Genomic DNA, 23,003 nt, shown 5'->3' on the forward strand with positions numbered 1-23,003 from the left:
ACCACTGCGCCACCAGGGAAGTCCCTGTTTATCTATTTTAAGTATAGTAGTGTGTATATGCTAATCCCAAACTCCCATTTTATCCTTCCACACCACCTTTCCCCTTTCATAACCATAAGTTTGTTTTCTAAGTTTATTTGTATCATGTCTCTGTTACTGAGTTGTATGAGCTATTTGTATACTTTGGGCATAAGCCTTTTCAGCCAAATTGTTTGCAAATATCTTATTCCAGTCCACAAGTTGTCTTTTCATTTTGTTTATGCTTTCCTGTGCTGCACAGAAGGTTTTAAGTTAGATTAGGTCCCATTTGTTTATTTTTGCTTTTATTTTGTTTGCCTTGGGAGACTTACCTAAAAAAATATTGGCACAGTTTATGCCAGAGACTGTTTTGCCTGTATTCCTTTCTAGGAATTTTATGATGTTATGTCTTATATTTCAGTCTCTAAGTCATTTTGAGTTTATTTTTTTGTATGGTGCAAGGGAGTGTTCTAACTTCATTGATTTACATGGCCCTATCCAGCTTTCGCAGCACCTTTTGCTGAAGAGACTGTCTTTTTTCCGTTGAATATTCTTGCCTCCTTTGTTGAAGATTAATTGACTGTAGGTGTGTGGTATTATTTCTTGTCTTTCTGTTCTGTTTCTTTGACCCATATGTGTGTGTTTGTGCCAATACTGTACAGTTTTGATCATTGTAGCTTTGTAGTATTGTCTGAAGTCTGGGGGGGGTGGTTATAATGCCTTCAGCTTTCTTCTTTTTTCTCAGTTTTGCTTTGGCAATTCTGGGTCTTTTGTGGTTCCATATCAATTTTAGGGTTATTTGTTCTAGTTCTGTGAGAAATGTCATGCGTAATTTGATAGGGACTGCCTTAAATTTGTAGATTGCTTTGGGTAGTATGAACAATATTAATTCTTCCAGTCCAAGATCATGGGATATCTTTCCATTTCTTTGAATCATCTTCAATTTTTTAAAATCAATGTTTTATATTTCTCAGTGTATAAGTCTTTCACCTCCTTGTTCAGGTTTATTCTTAGGCTTGTTTTTTTCTTTTTTTTTAAGATGCACTTTTAAAAGGGATTGTTTTTTTACTTTTCCTTTCCGATATTTTATTAGTGTAAAGAAATTCAACAGATTTCTGTATGTTAATCTTGTATCCTGCTACATTGCTGAATTCGTTTATAAGTTCAAATAGTTTTTTGTGTGGAGTCCATAGAGTTTTCTACATACAGTATCAAGTCATTTGCATATAATGTCAATTTTACCTCTTCCTTTCCACTTTGGATATCTTTTATTTCTTTTTCTCGTCTTACTGCTGTGGCTAAGACTTCCAATACTATGTTGAATAGAAGTGGTAAGAGTGGGCATCCTTGTCTTGTTCCACATTTTAGCAGGAAGGCATTCAGCTTTTCACTGTTGAGTATTATATTGGCTTTGGGTTTGTCATAAATAGCATTTATTATCCTGAAGTATGTTCCCTCTATGCCCACTTTTGTAAGAGTTTATATCATGAATGGATGTTGCATTTTATCAAATGCTTTTTCTGCATCATTTTAGATGATCATGTGGTTTTTGTCTTTTGTTGATGTGGTGTATCACATTGATTGACTTTTTGTATGTTGAACTATCCTGTGACCCTGGTATGAATCCAACTTGATCATGGCATATGATCCTTTTTATGTGTTGTTGGATTTGGTTTGCTAATACTTTGTTGAGGATTTTTGCATGTATGTTCATCAAAGATACTGGCCTATAATTTCTTTTTTGGTAGTGTCTTTGTCTGGTTTTGGTATCAGGGTGATGGTAGCTTCATAGAATGACTTTGGGAGTGTCTCTCCCCTTCAGTCTTTTGGAAGAGTTTGAGAAGGATTGGTATAAGTTCTTCTTCTTTGTATGTTTCATAGAATTCCCCAGTGAAGATATCTGGTCCTGGACTTTTGTTTGCAGGGAGTTTTTAAAATTACAGATTCTATTTCACTTCTAGTGATTAGTCTGTTCAAATTACCTATTTCTTCTTGATTCAGTTTTGGCAGGCTGTATGTTTCTAGAAACTTGTCCATTTCTTCTAGGTTGTCAAATTTGTTGGTATATAGTTGTTCATAGTATTTTCTTATTGTTTTTTGTATTTCTGAGGTATTGGTTGTTATTTCTCCTCTTTCATTTCATATTTTGTTTATTTGGGTCCTCTCTCTTTTCTTGGTGAGCCTTGTCAGAGGTTTTTCGACGTTGTTTATGCTTTCAAAAACTGGCTCTTGGTTTTATTGATTTTTTTCTTATTTTTAAAAAATCTCTATTTGTTTCCTCTCTGATCTTTATTATTTCCTACCTTTTGCTGACTTTAAGTTTTGTATGTTTTTCTTTTTCTGATTATTTTAGGTGATAGGTTAATTTGTTTATTTGAGATTTTTCTTTTTTTTTTTTTGAGGAAGGCCTGTATCGCTATGAATGTCCCTCTTAAGACTGCTTTTGCTGTATCACATAGATTTTTGTATGGTTGTGTTTTAATTGTCATTTGTCTCGAGTATTTTTAATTTCCTCTTTGATTTCATCATTGACCCACTGGTTTTTACTAGCATGTTGTTTAGTCTCCATGTAATAACTTTTTTCTTGTTTCTCTTTCTGTGGTTGATTTCTAGTTTCATGTCACTGTGGTCAGAAAAGATGCTTGAAATAATTTCTATCCTTTTAAATTTGTTGAGGCTTGTTTTGTGTCCTAGTATGTGGCCTATCCTAGGGAATGTTCCATGTGTGCTTGAAGAGTATGTGTATTCTGTTTTTTGGGGGGATGTAATGTCCTGAAAATAACAATTGAGTCTAACTGTTCTATTGTGTCATTTAGGATCTCTGTTGCTTTACTGATTTTTCTGTCTGGAAGATCTCTCCTTTGATGTCAGTGGATTGTTAAAGTCTCCTACTATTGCTGTATTCCTGTCAATAGCTCCCTTAATCCATTAGTATTTGTTTTATGTATTTAGGTACTCCTATATTGGGTGTATATATGTTAATAAGTATAATATCCCCTTCTTGTATTGATTCTTTTATATAGTGTCCTTCTTTTATGGCCTTTGTTTTAAAGTCTGTTTTGTCTGATGTGAGTATTGCTACCCCTGCTTTCTTGTCATTTCCATTTGCATGAAATAACTTTTTCCATCCCTTCACTTTCAATCTATGTGGGTCTCTTATAGGTAGCATATTGTAGGCTCTTGTTTAATCTGTCACTCTGTGTCTTTTGATCAGAGCATTTAGTCCATTGACATTTAAGGTAATTATTATTAGAGATATATTTATTGCCATTTTAAATCTTGCTTTCCAATTGATTTTGTATTTCTTCTTTGTTCCTTTATTTTTCTTTTTGTTTTCCTTTTGTGGTTTGATGGTTTTCTCTGTATTATGTTTGAGTTCTCTTCTTTTTGGTTTTTGTGAATCTATTGTATGTTTTTGATTTGTGCTTACCCTGGTTTTCAAATATGTTAACCCATTATTGTATCTACTTTCTTTAGACTGGTAGTCTATAAGCTCAAAAACAGTCTAGAAAAAAACCTACATTTTCTTACTCTCCTCTCCCACATTTTATGATTTTTGATGTCCTCTTTTACATCTTCATGTTTTGCTGTTCATTGTAGTTGTAATCACTTTCACAAAAAAAATTTATTTTAATCTATGTACTGGCTTATTTAAGTGATTTACTTTCCTATTTTGATTTTATCTTTCCAATAGATTCTTGCTTCTTTTCTGTTTAGAGAAGACCTTTCAATATTTCTTTAGGATAGGTTTAGTATTGCTGTATTCGTCTAGTTTTTGCTTGTCTGAGAAATTCTTTATCTCTCCTTCTATTCTAAATGATAATCTTGTTGGGTAGAGTATCCTCGTTTCCCTTTCAGGACATTGAATATATCTTGCCACTCCCTTCTGGCCTGCAAAGTTTTTGCAGAAAAATCTTCTGATAGCCTTATGGCGGGGAGGGGGTTCTCTTGTAATTGACTCTGTTTTTCTCTTGCTGCCTTTAGAATCTTCCCTTTATGTTTAAAATTTGCCATTTTGATTATAATATGTCTTGATGTAGGTCTGTTTGGGTTCGTCTTCTTTGGAACTCTCTGTGCTTCCTGTATCTGTATATGTGTTTCCTTCTTTAGATTTGGGAAGTTTTCAGCCATAATTTCTTCAAATAGATTTTCAATCCCCTTTTCTCTTTCTTCTCCTTCTGGGATCCCTATTATGTGTATGTTGGCTCTCTTTGTATTATTCCAGAGGTCTCACATACTGCTTTCATTTTTTCTTTTTCCATTTGTCTTTCTGTCTGTTTTTCTGATTGGGTGATTCCCATTATTTTATCTTCCAGGTCACTTATTTGTTCTTCTGCATTATTTAGTTTGCTATCCATTGCCTTTAGCTCGGTTTTCATCTTGGCAAATGAGTCTTCTAATTTTGATTGGATCGTTTTTATAGTTTCTAGTTCCTTGTTACAGTGATCTGCATTTCTATTGATAGCTTTTCTTAATTCCTTCAGTATTTTTATTATCTCCTTTTTGAACTCGGGGTCTAGTAGACTGGAAAGGTCTGTTTCATTGTTTGTTCTTTCAGGGAAATTCTCTTGTTCTTTTAATTGGGAGTGGTTTCTTAGTTTCTTCATTTTACTTATTTCTTTGACTCTATGAATTTAGGAGTAACAGTTATCTACTCTGGTCCTGAAGGGCTGTTTTTATGTGGGAGCATCCCTGTGTAGCCTGTGTGAGTCTAATATTTTTGGTGTGAGAGCTGTCTTTAGTATGGATGCCTGCCATGTCTTTCCTCAGTGTGTGCTGGCCGTTATCCCCTGGATAGGGGGTGTGATTGTTTTTGTGATGACCAGAGCCTGCACTGGATGTTGAGTGGGGCTTCTTGTTTGCTCTGTGGTTGTCACTGCCCTGTGACAGGGTCTGCTCCCCAGCTGTCAGAGTAGCAGCCTCCAGATCTGTTTCTAAGCTGTGGTGTGAGGTAGGTGAAACTGGAGTGCTCCCGCTGGGAGAGGAGCTGCTGAGTATTCCTCTGCAATAGGTGTCCACTGGGAAGTGTGCTTTACGGCATTGCCCAGCACCCGTTGTGTGCGCTCACAAAGTACACTGTTGTTGGCACTGCCCTCAGCCCTGCCTCAGTCATGGGAACGCTGGCAATTGGCCCAGGTATTTCTCAGGTACTGTGCTTACAAAGCCACAGGCGCAGATCTGCCAAAGTCTGGCACCGGACCTGCTGTAGTCACACACCTGGACCTACTGTGGGAGCTATGGAATCAGCATAGACCCTGGCCCTGCCTCCGTGTGTGCACCTGCAAAGCCCGCTGCTGCTAATGCCAGGCCCACCCCAGCCATGGGGCACCAGTAATCCACACAGATGTTCCACAGGTGCTGTACTTACATAGTCAAACAGCCCCTGGGAACTGGCTCTGATTTCAGCCCCACCTCCACGTGTGGGCCACCTGCTGGGCTTGTGTGCTCCCAGAGCTCATAGCAGCAGAGCCGTGCCCACTGTGAGCACACCAAGAATGAGGCTGCCATGGCAGGGACATGCCCCTCCCTTTGCCGTGTGTTAACAGTGGGGCTTCTGTGGCGGACCCAGGCTCTGTCCTGCACACACCCCCGGTTGCAGCCTGAACCACATTCTAGTGTCTTCAAGCTGTTTCCATGCAGCAAACCCCAGTCCTCTCCCTGGGTCTGTCTGCTGAAACCTGAGCTTCAGCACCCAGCCCCCGTGTGCACCCGTAGATGCATGACTTGGGCTGGGGGTTGCAGCGAGGTGGCCAGGACCGTCTGTGCTGGTCTCTGTCCTGCCTGCCCAAGCTGACTGCTCTCCTCTCCTCTGAGCCTCTGAAGCTCCCTTTCTGTCCCGGCTGATTTCCTTGCCTGTGAAGGGGCTTCCCAAGATGAGGGAACCTTTCTTCTTCCACAGCTCCCTCCCAGGTGTGCAGGTCCTGTCCCGATTACTTTCTTTTGTCCTACCTGGTTATATGGTGATCTTTCTTGCAGCTTTGGATTATGAGATCTTCTCCCAGCATTCAGTAGGTAATCTGTGAGAACTGTTTCACATGTAGGTGTATTTTTGATGTATTTGTGGGAGGAGGTGAGCTCCGCGTCCTTCTATTCCGGCATCTTGATCTACGCTCCCCCACCCACCCACATGCATTCTTAGATGAGACAGGAGTGTTTTGAGACAGACACACAGAGGACACGGAGGAGGAAGCACTGTGACCACAGAGGCAGAGATTGAAGTGATGTGGCCACCAGCCAAGGAACACTGACAGCCCCCGGAGGCTGAAAGAGGCAAGGAAAGGAAGGGAGGAACCTCTGGAGAGAGTGTGGCCCTGCTGACACCTTGATTTCGGACTTGTGGCCTCCGGAACCGTGAGAGAATAACTTTCTGTTGTTTGAAGCCCTGCCCAGTTTGTAACTTATGTCAGCCACAGGACACTGATACACCAGGGAAGGCTAAATGATGCCCAGCGTCCAGCTCCTGAAAGGCTCAGGCCCTGCTATGTTCCTAGTGCCTGCACACAGGAGGTGCTGCCCAAGTTCTCACTGAATGAGAAGAATGGAAAAGATCTTAGGAAGTCTCTTAGGAAAGATTTATCCCAAACTTTAAAATTCCTGACTTTTTTGTGTGCAGATGAAGTGAGTTAGCAGGGCCGCTGTGTGCATGGATGGTACTGGGCTTGCCTCCCTGTCCCAGGGCTCTTCCTGAGGCCTCTCCACTCACCCTGCTCACCCGGAAGCCTCTGCCTTGTACCGACTGACACCAGGTCTAGGCCAGTGCCTGGGGTAGTGACAGAAAGAAAAACTGACCGCCTCCCAAAGATTCTGAGGGTGAAATCCGATGGCCCCCTCCCCACGTGGCTCACCACGCCCTGTGCTGAGCCAGTTCCGCCCACGTGAACTGCCGTGATGGACTTTGGGGCAGTCGTGTGCAAACGTTGCTTACAGAATGACACTTATAAGCACTTGCAGGGGCCCAGTGCACGCCCTGGCCCAGCTTGAGCAGGGACAACGGGGGCTGCCCGAGCAGTCTGACTGGAGGGGCAAAGCTGACTGGCACTGCCAGGTCACTCGGGAGGAGCAGGAGGGGTGCCACCCCTCCCGGTTCTCACAACAGTACCCAGACTGGGGCAAAGTCAGCTCTGCCCCCCCGCCGACCCGTGTGCACCATCATGGCCAGGACTGACGTGCCTGGCCCCAAGGTCACTGTCTCTGCTATGGTCCCCGCCCCCATGGGGCTGTACTGCTTGCCTTGTGATCCTGTCAAGCCCTGGCGCTGACCTGGGGGTGGACTCCCCCAGAGCTGGGAGTGCTCCTGTCTGTGCAGATGCCTCCCAGCCCTGGGGTTTCCTGGGTTCTAATCCCCCCTCTTCAGCCTGCAGCAGGCAGAAGGGCCTTGCACAAGTTTCTGCACTGTTTGGGGCCTCATTTTCCCTATATGCAGCATTTGTCAGCTTATGGGAAAAAATCCCTAAAGTTCTCTGTAAAAGGCATGTCCCCACGAGGGAAGCGTTTTGAGTGACCAGTAGAACCAGGCTGCAGTAGGAGGGGTGTGGAGGGAAGAGGGTCCCATGGCATTGACCCAGGTCTGCTCCGTCTGGTCACCGGCCGCCCCACCTCCTCCTCTTCTTCCTCGTCCAGCTGTTAAGCAACAAGAGGCACCTGGGCTGGTGGCCAAGGACCATCCAAGGGAGGACTCTCTTTTCCTGGGACAGACTCACTGAGGGTGAGAAGGAGCTCCAGGAATGGGCATGTTTCACAGATGGGGAGACTGAGGCCAAGGGAGGGGTGGGTTAGAGGTTCCAAAGGTGAGCTGGCTCCTGAGGCAGCCCTGGTTCCCCTTGCCCACCTGTCCACCCCTCAAGGCCCCTAGCCCCTCTCATGAGCTCAGGGAGGCTGCCTGGAGGCAGAGGCTTTGAAGAGAGAAAGGAGGAAGCAGGGCCTGGGGAGACCTGTCCTGTGGACGGACGTGGCTCTGGACATACGCCTCCCTGACTGGACAGCCTGGGCAGAGGGTACGGCCCCCAGGCAAGCTCATGGCCTGGTTCTTCCTTGGGAGAGCTCTGGCCTGGGGCTGGAGCTCAGGTCCCTCCGGAGATCATTTCTGACCCAAGGCTTTGAGGTTAGAGGCATCTCATCCTGTCCTAGTTTTCAGTGGTGGGAGAGAGTTTTCCAGAACTTTTATGTTAGATTGGAAGAGGAAGTCAAACAGGCATAAACAGGCCACCAATTTTTTGTAGATTCCTTTATGTTGAAATAGTTGTAAACTATTAACAAATGAATAATGAGAAAACAATTATCTGGTTAACATATTACTTATTATATAACAATTAGTTCTGAGACAAAGTCCAATTCAGAACATATTACTGAGGATTCTATATTAGTTGACTTTAGAAATGGCATAATCCAAACATATTTTTCCATAAATTATTATTATTATTTTTTTGGCCACACTGCATGGCTTTTGGGATCTTAGTTCCCCAACCAGGGATCGAACCCTCGCCTTTGGCGGTTAAAGTGTGGAGTCCTAACCACTGGACCGCCAGGGAATTCCCTCAAATAAATTTTCCTATGTAACCTCTAAAGAATTTTTCACTCCCATCATTTGGCTCTGGAAAACTTTTATAGGCAACAACATTGTTACATGAGAAAAAAAAATTAAGTACAGTTGTTAGGCACAGCTTAAAAGGGGTGATATGCACAAACTATAATAATTACAAATCAATACTTATTCAAACACACATTTGAATTTAAAACGTTCAAATAATCAGTGTTTTAGATAAAAATATGCTTAAAATATGCTTCGAGAATCATTTTTAACATCTCTTTTCCTTTCTAATGCACTATGGAAAAAATTCCTTATTTCTTCAGCAGTAAGAGCCTCAAAAATGTTGTTACAAACCTGGATTCACCTTGTCCTCCTGAGAAACAAGCTGAAGAGGATTTTGGATCTGGTTAAAAATATTATCCTAAGGGAAATATCCACAGAGAGAAGCCCTGTGTCTGTCTATAGGGCTTGGGACTGGGCTGGGTGGTGGGTCCAGGAAAGTCCACACAACTATGGACAGGGGGTGACTCAGAGGGGCTCTAACCAGTGTTCTAATCATTGGAAGACCGGGGTTGAGAGGGGTGGCAGATCCTGAATGGTCAGAATCATTTTAAACTTGGCCCTACTTGATGGAACTCTTTGAGAAACAAGGATTTTTCTGGATAGTGTTTGTCCTTGAAACAAATGAATCACCTCATTCAGTGTTTCAAAAAAATTCACTGTCTCTTGGTTACAGGCTACCAACAGTTAGAATATCTTAATGCATAGGAAAACTTTAAGTTCTCTGTTACTGGAAATGCTTTAACAAACTGTATCAGCTTATGATAATGTCAATATCATTTGTTCATTCAATTGCTTTTTCCCATCTACTCTCTCTTTAGGCAAAATTTGATTAACGAATTTTTACTACCCATCAGTCATCTGTTTTGGACTCAAACTGTCCATAATTGGTTGCGAAATACAGGTGTGTGTATCGATACATGGGATGTAACTATAAAGTCGCACGTTGAATTGTTACAGGTGGAAATGAGTTCCGCAACTCTAGAGCTATACTGAATGAGACCTGTTTATACTTACCAACATTCACTCATAAAAAAAATATATATATATATATGTGTGTGTATATATATATATATCTCTCTCTCTCTCTCTTTCACCCTGTAGAATCCTTTCTAACATCTTTTCAGGCAGTCCTGCCAATCAGATAAGAAACACTACAAGATTGGGAGATAAAACCTTTTTTAAACAAGTTTCCTAATAGAAATTAATTTTTTAAAAGTCTACTTTTAAAGCAGCAGTTAGAAACTTTTTTCTTGTAACACATCAGTAATACTGTTACATCAAATTGTGGATTTAAATAAGTTTAGCAGTTTCTTATCTCTTTAAAAAAAATACAGATTTCTGTGTTATTTAATGGCTTCTCCATTCTTCCAATTCCAAGGAATACAAAGGTCTCCATCCTGCATAACAGAGTAAAAATGTGAAATGCAGAGGTGCATCCCTTGTAGATAAGGCAGTGATTGTTCTAGAAGTCTCTTACAACAATCCACCATTTGTATACTTGAAACGCTGGGCTCCTTATAAAACTTTTCCAGAGAAAATTTCTTCGTGGAAGCCTGCATCAATTCGTTTTCAATGACTTTCAACCTGTTAGGTTGAAAACAAACATGATTGCCACAAGCTATAACCAAATAAAAGAACATAAAATGTAAAAAACATTTTTGTATATTGGGCCATAACTTTCTACTCTCAACACTGAAAATGGTATCCACAAAGGCCAAATTATATGCTCAGAAGACTGTCCATAGGTATCTTGTAGCACCTATTATTTCCACATGTATCTCTAAGTATTTGTTAAATTTTTTTAGCAGTAATGGGGTAAAGATAATTAATACAATAATTTTTTTGGCTTTTAAAAAATTTTTATTTTTTATTTAAGTTTAATTTCTAATTAAAAAATGTTCTTAATTGAGGTATAGTTGATTTACAATGTTGTGTTAGCTTCTGGTGTACAGAGAAGTGATTCAGTTATACATACATATATCTACTCTTTGTCAGATTCTTTTCCCTTATAGGTTACTACAAAATATTGAGTATGGTTCCCTGGGCTCTACAGTAGGTCCTTGTTGTCTAATTAATACATAATTCAGAAGCCTCTTATCCCGCCTCCAGGAGCAGCTGTTGGTGACTGAGAAAAGCAGGAAGCTGAGAGCACCACCGGCAGCTTCAGGAGGCCCTACAGTCCAACCCTGACCCGGGCAGGAGCGACTTCTGGAGATTCCTGAAAAAACCCCAGGACCAGGGACTGGAGCAGGCCGCCCTCCCCACTCTCTCCCCACCAGGGCACAGGTTCTGTCTTCCGCCCGACAAGGGTAAGACACAGGTGCTGCAAGTCAGGCAACCTGGAGAAAGTCGTGCAGGGGCTGGAAGGACAGGACCCAGACGTTAGCTGAGAACAGTGGTCTTTACACGGCTCAGCAAGCCGAGGGTGGTGCAGAGGTGCTCTGAGGGCCCTCGTGGGTATGGACGGACTCCAGTTCCTTTCCTCTTCAACTGGAGCACCTGCCAACCTTGATCTTTCTTTATCAACTGGGTTTCCACTTGAGAATCCACTTTATAAAGAGAGATGCAGCTCAAAGTGTCTGAAAACCACTGTCTCAGAAGAGGCTTCATCTAAGGCAAGAAGGCTGCCTAACCAGCACCGCGTGGCTGCGATGCAGGCGGCCGGACTGGGGAGGGACCGCGGCGCAGGGAGAGGAGAGAAGGCGGCGGGGAGGGGGGAGGCTCAGCCGGGCCGGGGCAGACGGCTGCAGAGGGCCCAGGCCAAGGGGGCAGGCGTGACGGGACCAGCAGCAAATGGTTTCTTTACCCGCCGTGTTGGAGGGGACAGGGAGGAAGGCTCCGGAGCCCAGAGCCAGAAGGAGGCCAGGGAAGCATGAGCGTCAGTGGATCCAGTCGGTGAGTATTGACTGAAGCCTCCCAAGTGCCAGGCCCCGACCCCGGCACTGGAGCGAACAAAATAGACAAAGCCTCTGCCCTCATGGAGCTCACATGCTGTTTGGGGGGGGGAAAGACAGTAAATGAACAAGGAAAACAGCGTGTCATAGGGAGATGGGCGGCAGGTGGGAGGGATGAGGGGAAGCTGCTGGGTGGCAGGGGAGCTGAGACCTGAGGCTGGGAAGGGGCGGAGCCTGAAGCCATGGGGGAGAAGGGCTCCAGGCAGGGGCAGAGCGCGGGTCCTTGAGGAGGTGAGAAGCTCCTCTGGCAGGAGCAGCAGGAGTGAGGGCAGCGTCTTAGGAGGCGAGTTCAGGGGGCCGATGGCAGGGCCTCGCAGGCAGGAGCACATCTGGGCTCTATAAGGACCACTCCCTCCGGCTGCTCGGCTGAGAATCCACTGGGCGGGGGCGTGCATGCGGAGGCGTGGACACCGGACGGGGCATCACAGGATGATGGACGCTGGGACCCGGGCGCAGCGGGAAAGGACACGAGACGGGCGGGGTTCTGGAGAGACGGAGAAGGTGGAACTGAGAGGTCTGCCGGCCGGGATGTGGGGAATGAGGAAGCAGGACAGGAATCAAGATGAATCACGGGGTTTGATTTACCTCAGCAACTGGTGGATGAAACGCTCAAAAACTAAAATATTTGATTTTTACTTCTTTTTATGTTCCTTCCTTAAAAATCTACTGGCACTATTTCAAAGCTATAGAACGCCCAGTGCGAAAACAGAAAAAGCAGCAGATACGATGTAGCAAGATCATCAGGCCTCATAATGGAGGGTAGGCAAGACTTACAATTAATTAATTAATTAATTTCTGGTTTATCCTTCAGTGCTTATTTTTTTAAAAGATTTTATTGGGGGTCTAGTTGATTTACAACATTGTTAGTTTCAGGTGCAAAGCAAAGTGATTCAGTTATACATACACATATATTCTTTTCTCATATAGATTATCACAGAATATTCAGTAGAGGTCCCAGTATTATACACTAGGTACTTGTTGTTTATCTATCTTACATGTAGTAGTGTGTTGTATGTTAATCCCAAGTTCCTGATTTATTCCTCCCCACCCCATGTTTCCCCTTGAGTAACCATAACTTTGTTTTTGAAGTCTAAGTCTGTTTCTGTTGTGTAAGTTCATTTGCATCATTTTTAAAAAATTAGATTCCAAATATGAGTGATAATCATGTTTGTCTTTCTCTGTCTGACTCACTTCACTGAGTGTGATCATCTCTAGGTCCATCCATGTTGCTGCAAATGGCATTATTTCGTTCTTTATTATGGCTGAGTAATATTCCACTGTATATATGGACCACATCTTCTTTATCCATTCCTCTGTTCATGGACATTTAGGAGGCTTCCATGTCTTGGTTATTGTAAGTAGTGCTGCAGTGAACACTGGGGTGCATGTGTCTTTTCAAATTATGGTTTTCTCCGGATATGCCCGGGAGTGGGATTGCCAGATCATATGGTAGTTCTATTCTTAATTTTTAAAGAAACCTCCATAATGTTCTCCATAGTGTCTGTTACCAGTTTCCATTCCCACCAGCAGCTTAGGAGGGTTCCCTTTTCTCTGCACCCTCTCCAGCTACTATACTTTGTAGACTTTTGGGTAATGGCCATTGTGACCGGTGCAAGGTGAGACCTTGTTGCAGTTTTGATTTGCGTTTCTCTAATAATTAGGGATGTTGAACATCTTGTCATGTTTTTTTTTTTTAAACAGTGTGAATAAAAGTTACCTCTTGAAATTGGCTTCTTGAAATACTGCACTGATTTGAATTCTTTTTTGATTACTTATCCCAGGACATTTCTTGAGGACAGGTGTTATTTATTTACAGCCCTGCAGGCCTTGTGAATATTAAGACCTGGGCAGGTGTCACATCCGTAGAGCCTGACTGCTCAGGCTGTCCTGGGGCTGAGGGAGCTGGGGAGGATCTGCCAGCAAATGAGCCCCTCCTTGGCCCTCTAGGGCCTGGTCCCCTCTGGATGGGACCACAATCTCCAGATCCAGGCGGGCCCTCCTACAGCTACACCAAGCCCACTGCACCCAAAGGACGATGGACTCTCTGGGCTGGAAGAGCTTTGAAAAGTCACCTGGTCTCCACGTCTCCTAGTGGTGGGGCTCCCACCTCCAGCTCCGTCTGTAGAGTCGCCCCGCCTCCAGACGACAGCACAGGTTTTGCAGGGGTTGGGTATTGTCTGGGGGGGAAGGGGCAGTGAGACAAAAGCCCTTGGGTGTTCGTTCTGGCACATTCCACTCTAATTTACAACCCAGAAACAAGAGTTTCCCTAAGGCTCTGGGTGCCCAAGGCAGCAGAGCTGGCATGAAGAAATCCTGCCGCCTTGTGGCCATTTCCCAGAAAAACAAGTTAAAAACCAGTGCTGATGGGCACTTAATAGTCACAAGGCCTCGGGGGGCTGTAAATGACACCTGCCCTCAAGAAATGTCCTGGGGTTGGTAATCGCAAAAGAATTCAAACAGGGCAGACTTTCAAGAAGCCAATTTCAAGAGGTAAATTTTACACTGTTGAAAAAGCACATGAAAAGATGCTCAACATTGGTAACTTTTAAAAAAATTTTATTTTTATTTTTTAACATCTTTATTGGAGTATAATTGCTATACAATGTTGTGTTAGTTGCTGCTGTATAACAAAGTGAATCAGCTGTACGTACACATATATCCCCATATCCCCTCCCTCTTGCATCTCCCTCCCACTCTCCCTATCCCACCCCTCTAGGTCATCACAAAGCACTGAGCTGATCTCCCTGTGCTACGTGGCTGCTTCCCGCTAGCTATCTATTTTACATTTGGTAGTGTATATATGTCCATGCCACTCTCTCACTTCATCCCAGCCTACCCTTCCCCCTCCCCGTGTCCTCAAGTCCATTCTCTACCTCTTCATCTTTATTCCTGTCCTGCCCCTAGGTTCTTCAGAACCATTTTTTTTTTTAGATTCCATATATATGTGTTAGCATACGGTATTTGTTTTTCCCTTTCTGACTTACTTCACTCTGTGTGACAGACTTTATGTCCATCCACCTCACTACAAATAACTCAATTTCAGTTTTTTATGGCTGAATAATATTCCATCGTATATGTGCTACATCTTCTTTATCCATTCATCTGTCGAACATCGCTAATTATTAGAAAGATGCAAAGCAAAACTACAATGAGGTACCACCTCGCACCAGTTGGAATGGCCATCATCAAAACATTTACAAACAATAAATGCTGGAGAGGCCATGGAGAAAAGGGAACTCTCCTATGTCGTCGGTGGGAATGGACATCAGTAACAGCCACTATGGAGAATAGTATGAAGGTTCCTTAAAAAAACTAAAACTAGAGCTATAATATGATCCGGCAATCCCACTGCTGGGGCGTATATCCACAGAAAACCATAATTCAAAAAGCCACATACACCCCAACGTTCATTGCAACACTATTTACAATAGCCAAGACATGGAAGCAACCTAAATGTCCACAGACAGAGGAATCGACAAAGAAGATGTGGTACATACATAGAATGGAATATCAGTCATCCACTAAAAAGAACAAAGCAATGCCATTTGCAGAAACATGGATCGACCTAGAGACGATCATACTAAGGGAAGGAAGTCAGAGAAAGACAAATATGATATCACTTATATATGGAATCTAAAGAAAAAATGATTCAAATGAACTTATTAACAACACAGAAACAGACTCATAGAGTTCGAAAACAAACTTATGGTTAGAAAAGGTTAACGACACAAACACAAATAAATGCTCACCAACCAATCAAGAAGCAGGCTATTTGTTCAATAGGATCTGGCCCGGAACTGTCACCAATTCCACAAGTGAAACAGATATGTGACTCCTTCACTTATTTGATGCATAAAATGACCCCATCATCTCCTGGGAAACGGATCACGTCCACAGCCCTCCTGCGTGGCCACCCTTTCTCTGTTTCACATCCTAGGCTTTTTAAACAAGCAATTTGTGTAGATCGAGGCGAGAACGGGCAGCGAGGCCAGAGAAGTAAGTAACCAGAGGGGGGCCCCAGCAGCACACTGGGACAATCACCCCAGTCCTCCGCCCACCAGGCTCCTGCCCCCGCCCTCCTTACCCTCCTCCCCGGACACGTCAGCTCGTCCTCCTCGGCCACAGCCTCTGCTTCCTGTTCCCTTCCCAGAGCATCAGCCTCGGCTCCTCTCACGCGTGACCCCTCTCCGTCCACCACCCCTGACGCTGAGGGCACTTGCGTCTCCTGCGAGCCTGGGGACCAGGCCTTCATCTTTCTACCAGTGGCGCCTTTCACAGCTTCCCATCCGCAAAGGTCACAGCAAGTGACGGCTGCATGAATGAATGAATCCTTGCTAGCCAAACCTCCTTAGGCCACATCTTTAGGAAAACCACCCTGTTTTGAATATAATACTCTCCCTATCTTCATAGTAGATCCATGAAACATCAAAACATCATCAACACCATCTTACTGCCTACAAAACTACGGACTACAACAGGATTCCTTCGAAGATACAAATGGCATAGAGACAGCCCTGCTTATGAACCAGAAACCTCTTTCACTTTAAGATTTCTTCTCAATTTAATGACAGTGCAGACGAGGCTTGTTTTCTATCAGCAGTTTTCAAAATTTTAAACAGTGAAGATTCCAGTTAATCAAGTAGTAACTGAGTTTTCCCCCCTTGTTGCCACCCTTTTCCATCTGCACAGTTTCTTTCTGATACTCTTATCTTTCATTCTGTTCCTGAGTTGACTTTTATATTAACAAGCCCTGCTTCTCAAATTGAGGCACATGGTGGGAATGTAACTGAGGTTATTACACTGAGAAAACAGCCACATCCAATCCCTGGCACAACCGGGGGGATAAATAAATATGTTACTCCTAAGTGACATGCAGTTTAATACAGTCGATTTCCTAAGTTCAGTACAGTTTTAATTTCCCATACTTATGAGTTCTGACTACCTGAATATTTTTAACGATTAGACGGAATGGTAAGACAGGAAGAGGGCTAAGGGAACTCACTCTTCTTTTCTTTTCATGTTCTCTCTTGCCTGTTGGGCTTTGGTGAGAATAAACCACTGGAGGTTTGCTGGATCGCAGAGGATCGGAATGTTAAAATGCCCAAGTTCGTGCAGACTTGGAGCATATCTGTCACTGTAATAAAGCATACGTAAAAGGAAAAATCAGCGACCTCTCCACTCCCATTCCACCCCCAAAGAAACGATTTTCTTAGTCTGATTAATGGAAAAGGAACCCATCAAGAAAATCCACCTTAAAGGTACAGTAAGTCCCCTACATATGAACGAGTTCTGTTCTGGGAGTGCGTTCCTAAGTCCAATTTGTAAGTCCGACAAGTTAGCCTAGGTACCCAACTAACACAATTGGCTATATAGCACTGTACTCTAGTAGGTTTATAATACTTTTCACACAAATAATACATAAAAAACACTTGAAATATACTGTACTACTGTACCCTCTACAGTACTGTACAGTGAAGTACACAAAAGCACAACCACTTGTAGAGGAGGCACGCATGTGACAATGTACACCAGACACATGAACTAACTTATGAGATTGGACATGTGAACGCACGTTTGCATCTTTGAAAGTTTGCAGCCTGAAGGTTCATATGTAGTGGACTTCCTGTATAGCAGAATTGATTTGAAGTTTTGCTGTCCCCAAAGAGACACACTATCAAGATGACCACACCCTTCCCGGCCCTGTGACCTTCCTCATCTGTAAGATGGGGGTAGTAACCCACTCCACGGTGAGGTTGTGAGAGCTAAAGAGATAATGCATTTAAGTACCAAGCCTGGTGCCTGATCTGCACACTCTTGATTGCACATTAGTATAATCCTATAAAGTTTTCCACAGGGCTGATTTGCTCTGTAAGTGGCAATATATTCACACAATGTTCTAGAGACTCAATCTTTCAATCCTCTCATGTTGGCTTTTCTCATGTGTAAAAGAGTGTTGCCAACAGAGATGGTGGCATTCCTTTCTTTAATTAATTCCTAAGAATCACACGTGGAAATACAAAACAATTTCATGCATGGACACACACAGCCCATCTGAGTGAATGAATAAAAGTAATTGTTTTAGATACTTGCCTGTTAAGGATCATTTGCAAACCACGCAAACTTCGAGGGTGAAAAGGTATTCGACTTTTCAAGAGTCTATTATAGAACACGTTGAGAAGAGAGTAATATTCTTCAAGTGTCAACACTGGCTGTAATTCTTCGATATAAACAACTTGGATGCCACCTAGAAGATAGCTTATTTGGTCCTCCAGAAGCATCAGCCTCCTCTGCAGGTCAAAATAACTCGGTAATCTTTCAAAAAGCTACAGTATTTTTTTTTTTAAAAGAAAAGGGAAGGAATATTTAGTTTTATGGTACTTTAATAGTCCAAGTTTAGGACTTCGATAAATGGTATTGAGAAATTCTAACAAGAAAATTATAAATTATTTTTCTAGAAGGAAAGTTCAAGTAAGCAATAAGAAAAAAGGTATGGAATGCTGGAAATATTAATATCCAAAACAAACCACTGTAAATCTTAGGAACTTTTAGCTAGGAATTGAAGAGATTGCAGAAGAAAAGAAATGTGTTCCAAATAAAAATAAGTCTTAAATACTAACATTTAAATATTCAGTTAAGAATCTCAAATTAGGTTAGAAAGATTAAATGGTATAATAAGGGTTTTAGAAATAAAGTCTACGTATTTCAATTCCAAGTCTGTTCCTTCAGAATTTCCCTTAATTCGACTAAATTCAATTATGGAGCACCTACCATGTACTTAAGTACTAAACTGGGTCCTTGGAATACAGAGGTTATAAGAATTTGTGTCCCTGTTTGCCAGGGCTTATGGTCAGGGTGCAGGGAAACAAAACAAGAATCAGAATTCAGTGTACCAAGTGCCACATCAGGGTGAAGCGATTGGAGGGTCAAGGAAAGGTTTCTAAAGACGTCTAATGTAACCAATATGAAAAGATAACGAGAATTTAGAGAAGGTTAGACACATTACTAATTATTAGAGAAATGCAAATCCAAACTACAATGAGGTACCACCTCACATTGGTCATAATGGCCATCATCAAAAAGTCTACAAATACCAAATGCTGGAGAGGGTGTGGAGAAAAGGGAACCCTCCTACACTGTTGGTGGGAATGTAAGTTGCTGCAGCCACTATGGAGAACAGTATGGCGGTTCCTTAAAAAACTAAAAATAGAGTTGCTATATGATCCAGCAATCCCACTCCTGGGCATATATCCAAACAAAGCTATAATTTGAAAAGATATATGCACCCCAATATTCATAGCAGCACTATTTGCAATAGCCAAGACATGGAAACAACCTAAATGTCTACTGACGGATGGATAAAGCAGATGTGGTCTATATATACAATGGAATATTACTCAGCCATAGAAAAGAATGAAACAGTGCCATATGCAGCAACATGGATGAACCTAGAGATGACCAAACTAAGTGAAGTAAGTCAGACAGAGAAAGACAAATACCATATGATATCACGTATATGTGGAATCTAAAATATGACAGAAATGAACTTATCTACGAAGCAGAAACAGACTCACAGACATAGAAAACAAACTTATGGTTACCAAAGGGGGAAGGAGGTGGGGGAGGAATAAATTAGGAGTTTGGGATTAGCAGATACAAACTACTATATATAAAATAGATACACAACAAGGTCCTCTTGTATAGCACAGGGAACTATATTCAATATCCTGTAATAAACGGTAATGGAAAATAATATGTATACGTATGTATAACTGAATTACTTTGCTGTATACCAGAAATTAATACATTGTAAATCAACTATATTTCAATTAAAAAAAAAAGGAATAGAGAAGGTTAGCTGCATGTGGGAAAGTTTCAGGGAAAGAAAAAAGCATGTGCAAACCTGGAAGCACCAATAGGGACAAAGCAGGTTCAAAAACAAGGAGTTTGGTGTGGCTGGAGGGTGGCACACGTGGCCTACGTGGAAGGAGGCGAGGCTGAAGAGGCAGGTGGCGCTGGGTCGGGGAAGGACCTGTGTCCTACATTACGAACTCAGATTTTATACAGAAAGTTGCAGTTATGTTAGAGGAGTTGAAAGGCATCAAAAACTCTGCTATAATAAAAGCAATAGCAGTATAAAAATTCTACAAAGTATAATATACTTCTAACACTTTTTGAAAAACAATTTTACTACCTACTTTTCAATTTTTCTCTCAACGAGTTATTCATGTGTAAATGGTAGCTACGTTTTAAACACCTTTAATTTTGAGATAACTGTAGATTCACACGTCTTTCACCCAGTTTCTCCAATGGTGACATCTTGCAAAACTATATACAATCACAACCAGGAAACGGACATGGCTACAGTCCACTAACCTTGTTCAGATTTCATCAGTCTTACTTGCACTCGTGTGTATTTAATCATATGCAGATTTATCACACGTAGAGATTCATGTGACACGACCACAGTCAAGACATAGAAGAGCTCCATCACAAGGATCCCCTCTGCTGCACTTCCATAGCCACAGAAACCTCTGCTCTCCCACCCCAACCCCTGCAACCACTAATCTGTTCTTTCTATAATTTTATTATTTGAAGAATGTTATATAAATGGAATCATACAGCATGTATTCTTGTGAGATTGACTTTTTTCACTTTGTACAATGCCCTTGAGAGCCACCCAAGCTGTGGCCTGTATCAGCAGTTCATTCCTTCTTACCACCGAGTGGTGTTCTGTTGCATCCACGTGCCAAGGTTTGTGTCACCATTCAAACACTGGAGGGTATTAGGGTTCTTCCTAGTTTTTTGCTATCACGAACATTTGTATACAGTTTTGGTGTGAATATAATTTTTCATTTCTCTTGTATAAATGCCCAAGAGGGCAGCTGCCAAACCACATGGTAAACACGTGTTTACTATTATAAGAAACTGCCAGACTCTTTGCCAGAGTGCCCGTGCCATTTTACATTCTCAACAGGAATGGATGAGTGATCCAGTTTTTCTGCATCCTCGCCAGCGTTTGGTGGTGTCATCATTTTTCAGTTTAGCCATTCTGACAGGTGTGCAGTGACATCGCATCGCATTTCCCTATGGTTTTTCATGTGCTTATTCGTCATCTGTATGTCCTCTTCTGTGACATATCTGTTCATGTTCTTTGCCCATTTTCTAACTGTTTATATTTTTACTGTTGAGCTTTGAGAGTCCTTTATATATTTCGATACAAAGACTTTGTCAGGTAGGTGGTTTGCAAATATTTTCTACCAAATATTTGATTTGAACAGATATTTCACCAAAGAAGATATATGGATGGCAAAAAAGCACATGAAAAGATGCTCACCACCATTCCTCATTAGAGAAATGCAAATTAAACCCACAGTGAGACAGAACCACACACCTCTTAGAGTGGCTAGAATTAAAAAGATGACCATAGCGAATGTTGGCAGTTTCTTAAAAAGTTAAAATACCCTAACACATCTGGCCATTCCACTTTTAGGTATTTACCCAAGAGAAAAGGAAATATACGTCCATATAAACTTTGTAGATAAATGTTCATAGCTTTATTTCTAGTAGCCAAAAGCTGACATAACCCAACATCCATCAATGAGTGAATGGATAAACAAACTGGTATATCCATATGATGGAATACTACGTGGAAATAAAAAGGAATAAGTACACGCAATAGCATGGATGAATCTCAAATTATGCCGAATGAAAGAAATCAGATCCTAACCCCAACATACTCTGTGATTCCACTTATATAAAACTCTAGAAATATACACTAATCTATAGTGACAGAAAGCAGACCAGTGGTTGCTTGGGTAGGGGGTGGTGGATGGAAGAGAGGGTTTACAAGGGACATGAGCATTCTTTTGTGGGTGACGGATGTCTTCACTATCCTGATTATGGTAATGGTTTCACGGGTATTTACATATGTCACATCTCATCAAATTATACCCACTAAATATGTGCAGTTTATTGTAAGTCAATTATACCACAGTAAATCTGCTAAAAACAAAACAAACAAAACAACAGAATGAAGGCCTTTAGGCTATGCTTCAGAAAAGACGATAAAATTTCCAAATAGAAACGGACTTAAAAATCAGTCCTCTAAGAATTTAAACTACAAAATATTAAGCATGTGATCTGCAAACAGATGATTCAAATTTTTTTTAGTTTACTGACATATCAGCATAGTTTGAAACAAAAGTATGTCGATGACAAATCAGAGATTTTTTTTGTTTTTAAGCTTTTTCTTACTTTTGTCCAGTGATGATGGACATCCATTGTTCCCAGCATCACATGGCCCACTGCACTCATCCCGGACCGGTCTGTAAATATTACTGTACATCCTGATGATAAAACACAAACCTTTGGTCACTGTCCAAAGAGGCTTCATTCTTTCAGCACTGTGCAAATAATTCTGTAAATTTCATGTATCAACTCAGGATTAAATTCGGTAGAAACTTAAAGCCTAATTTTATGTCACTGTTTAAGTCAAAGGAACAGATTTAAAAATTCAGCTGATATAAAGTCACATCTATCAATACAAAGACTTTTAACACTTAGCTTTCCTCTAGAATTTACAGATGTGTACAGCCGTTAAGGGATATGGATTTGGGAAGTGAATGGAAATTGTTTACCTTTTGTATTTTTAAGGCTTTCCAAGTTCTGCTGGGCTAAGCGGCCTAAACTGTGCAGCTGGCTGCAGCGGTGGGCGATGCCCCAGCTCCTCTGCCACCTGGTCCAACAGAGCACACGGCCCATTAACACCCCTGTCCCCCCAGAGGGAGGCACACACGCGCCCCCACTGCTTGACCCCCGGGAAAGCCGAGGAGTTGCTTTCTCAAGGAGACACACAACATGTTCCCAAACGAACTCATGTTTCAAGAAGCAGCCAAATGGGAAATGAATCGTTTACCAGAGGGTAAACATCTTAGCACTATATTCAGCTATCCAAAGACTTACAACAAGCAAATACACTGTGTTGTTTCTCTTAAAATAAGAGGATGAAATGGGGAAAACTTTGACAAAGATCTTTTCCTTCTTTACATTGTTCAATGACGATGATGATGTCTTGGACTGAAGTTTCAACTAGGAATTCCAGTTTGGTTTATCAGGATTTTTTTTATCATATTCTAGAGAAAATGATTTTTACGACATTGTATAATCTGTTCATTTTATAGATGAACGTTATTACATCTCAGTGACAAAATGGAACTTGATATTCGCATGATGTCACAGAGGCGCTTCTGTGTATGTGTAAAGAGCACCGGTATTAAGTGGTGTCAGAAAACCAACCTTCGAATTCTAATTCTGTGATTGACTAGCTCTGTGACCTTCAACAAACTGCCTCTGGTCTTCCTAAGGTTTCTCTTCCTGCTTGCCCAGTGGGGACACTTCTTACAGCACAGGTGGCGTAAATCACAGGCGATGAACATGTGAAG

General features: G+C 42.0%; 1 protein-coding gene and 1 long non-coding RNA gene across 8 annotated transcripts in view; one reads left to right on the forward strand and one right to left on the reverse strand.

Annotated features, from left to right (window-relative positions):
• Window positions 1-23,003, forward strand: part of LOC132374872 (uncharacterized) — a 32,819-nt gene that overhangs the window by 3,360 nt on the left and 6,456 nt on the right. Inside the window, exons 2-3 of one of the 2 annotated variants that reach the window (XR_009505787.1) lie at window positions 10,718-10,917; window positions 22,743-23,003. The exon at window positions 22,743-23,003 is cut by the window's right edge and continues 133 nt beyond it. This is a non-coding gene — a long non-coding RNA (uncharacterized LOC132374872). The remainder of the gene's footprint in view (window positions 1-10,717; window positions 10,918-22,742) is intronic. The other variant, XR_009505786.1, reaches the window with a different exon arrangement.
• Window positions 8,265-23,003, reverse strand: part of TCAIM (T cell activation inhibitor, mitochondrial) — a 38,068-nt gene continuing 23,329 nt past the window's right edge. For 2 of the 6 annotated variants that reach the window (XM_059939255.1, XM_059939253.1), the window contains exons 7-11: window positions 22,200-22,297; window positions 21,817-21,908; window positions 17,653-17,885; window positions 16,565-16,696; window positions 8,266-10,192 (exon numbers count right to left, since the gene is read on the reverse strand). In XM_059939255.1, coding sequence (XP_059795238.1) covers window positions 9,952-10,192; window positions 16,565-16,696; window positions 17,653-17,885; window positions 21,817-21,908; window positions 22,200-22,297 — 796 coding nt within the window. In that variant the 3' untranslated portion in view covers window positions 8,266-9,951. Of the gene's footprint in view, window positions 10,193-10,469; window positions 12,047-13,426; window positions 13,740-16,564; window positions 16,697-17,652; window positions 17,886-21,816; window positions 21,909-22,199; window positions 22,298-23,003 lie in introns of those variants that run through there. The other 4 variants (XM_059939254.1, XM_059939256.1, XM_059939258.1 and 1 more) reach the window with 4 other exon arrangements.

This window comes from Balaenoptera ricei, chromosome 11 (genome assembly GCF_028023285.1).
Source record: "Balaenoptera ricei isolate mBalRic1 chromosome 11, mBalRic1.hap2, whole genome shotgun sequence".
Lineage (NCBI taxonomy): Eukaryota > Metazoa > Chordata > Mammalia > Artiodactyla > Balaenopteridae > Balaenoptera > Balaenoptera ricei.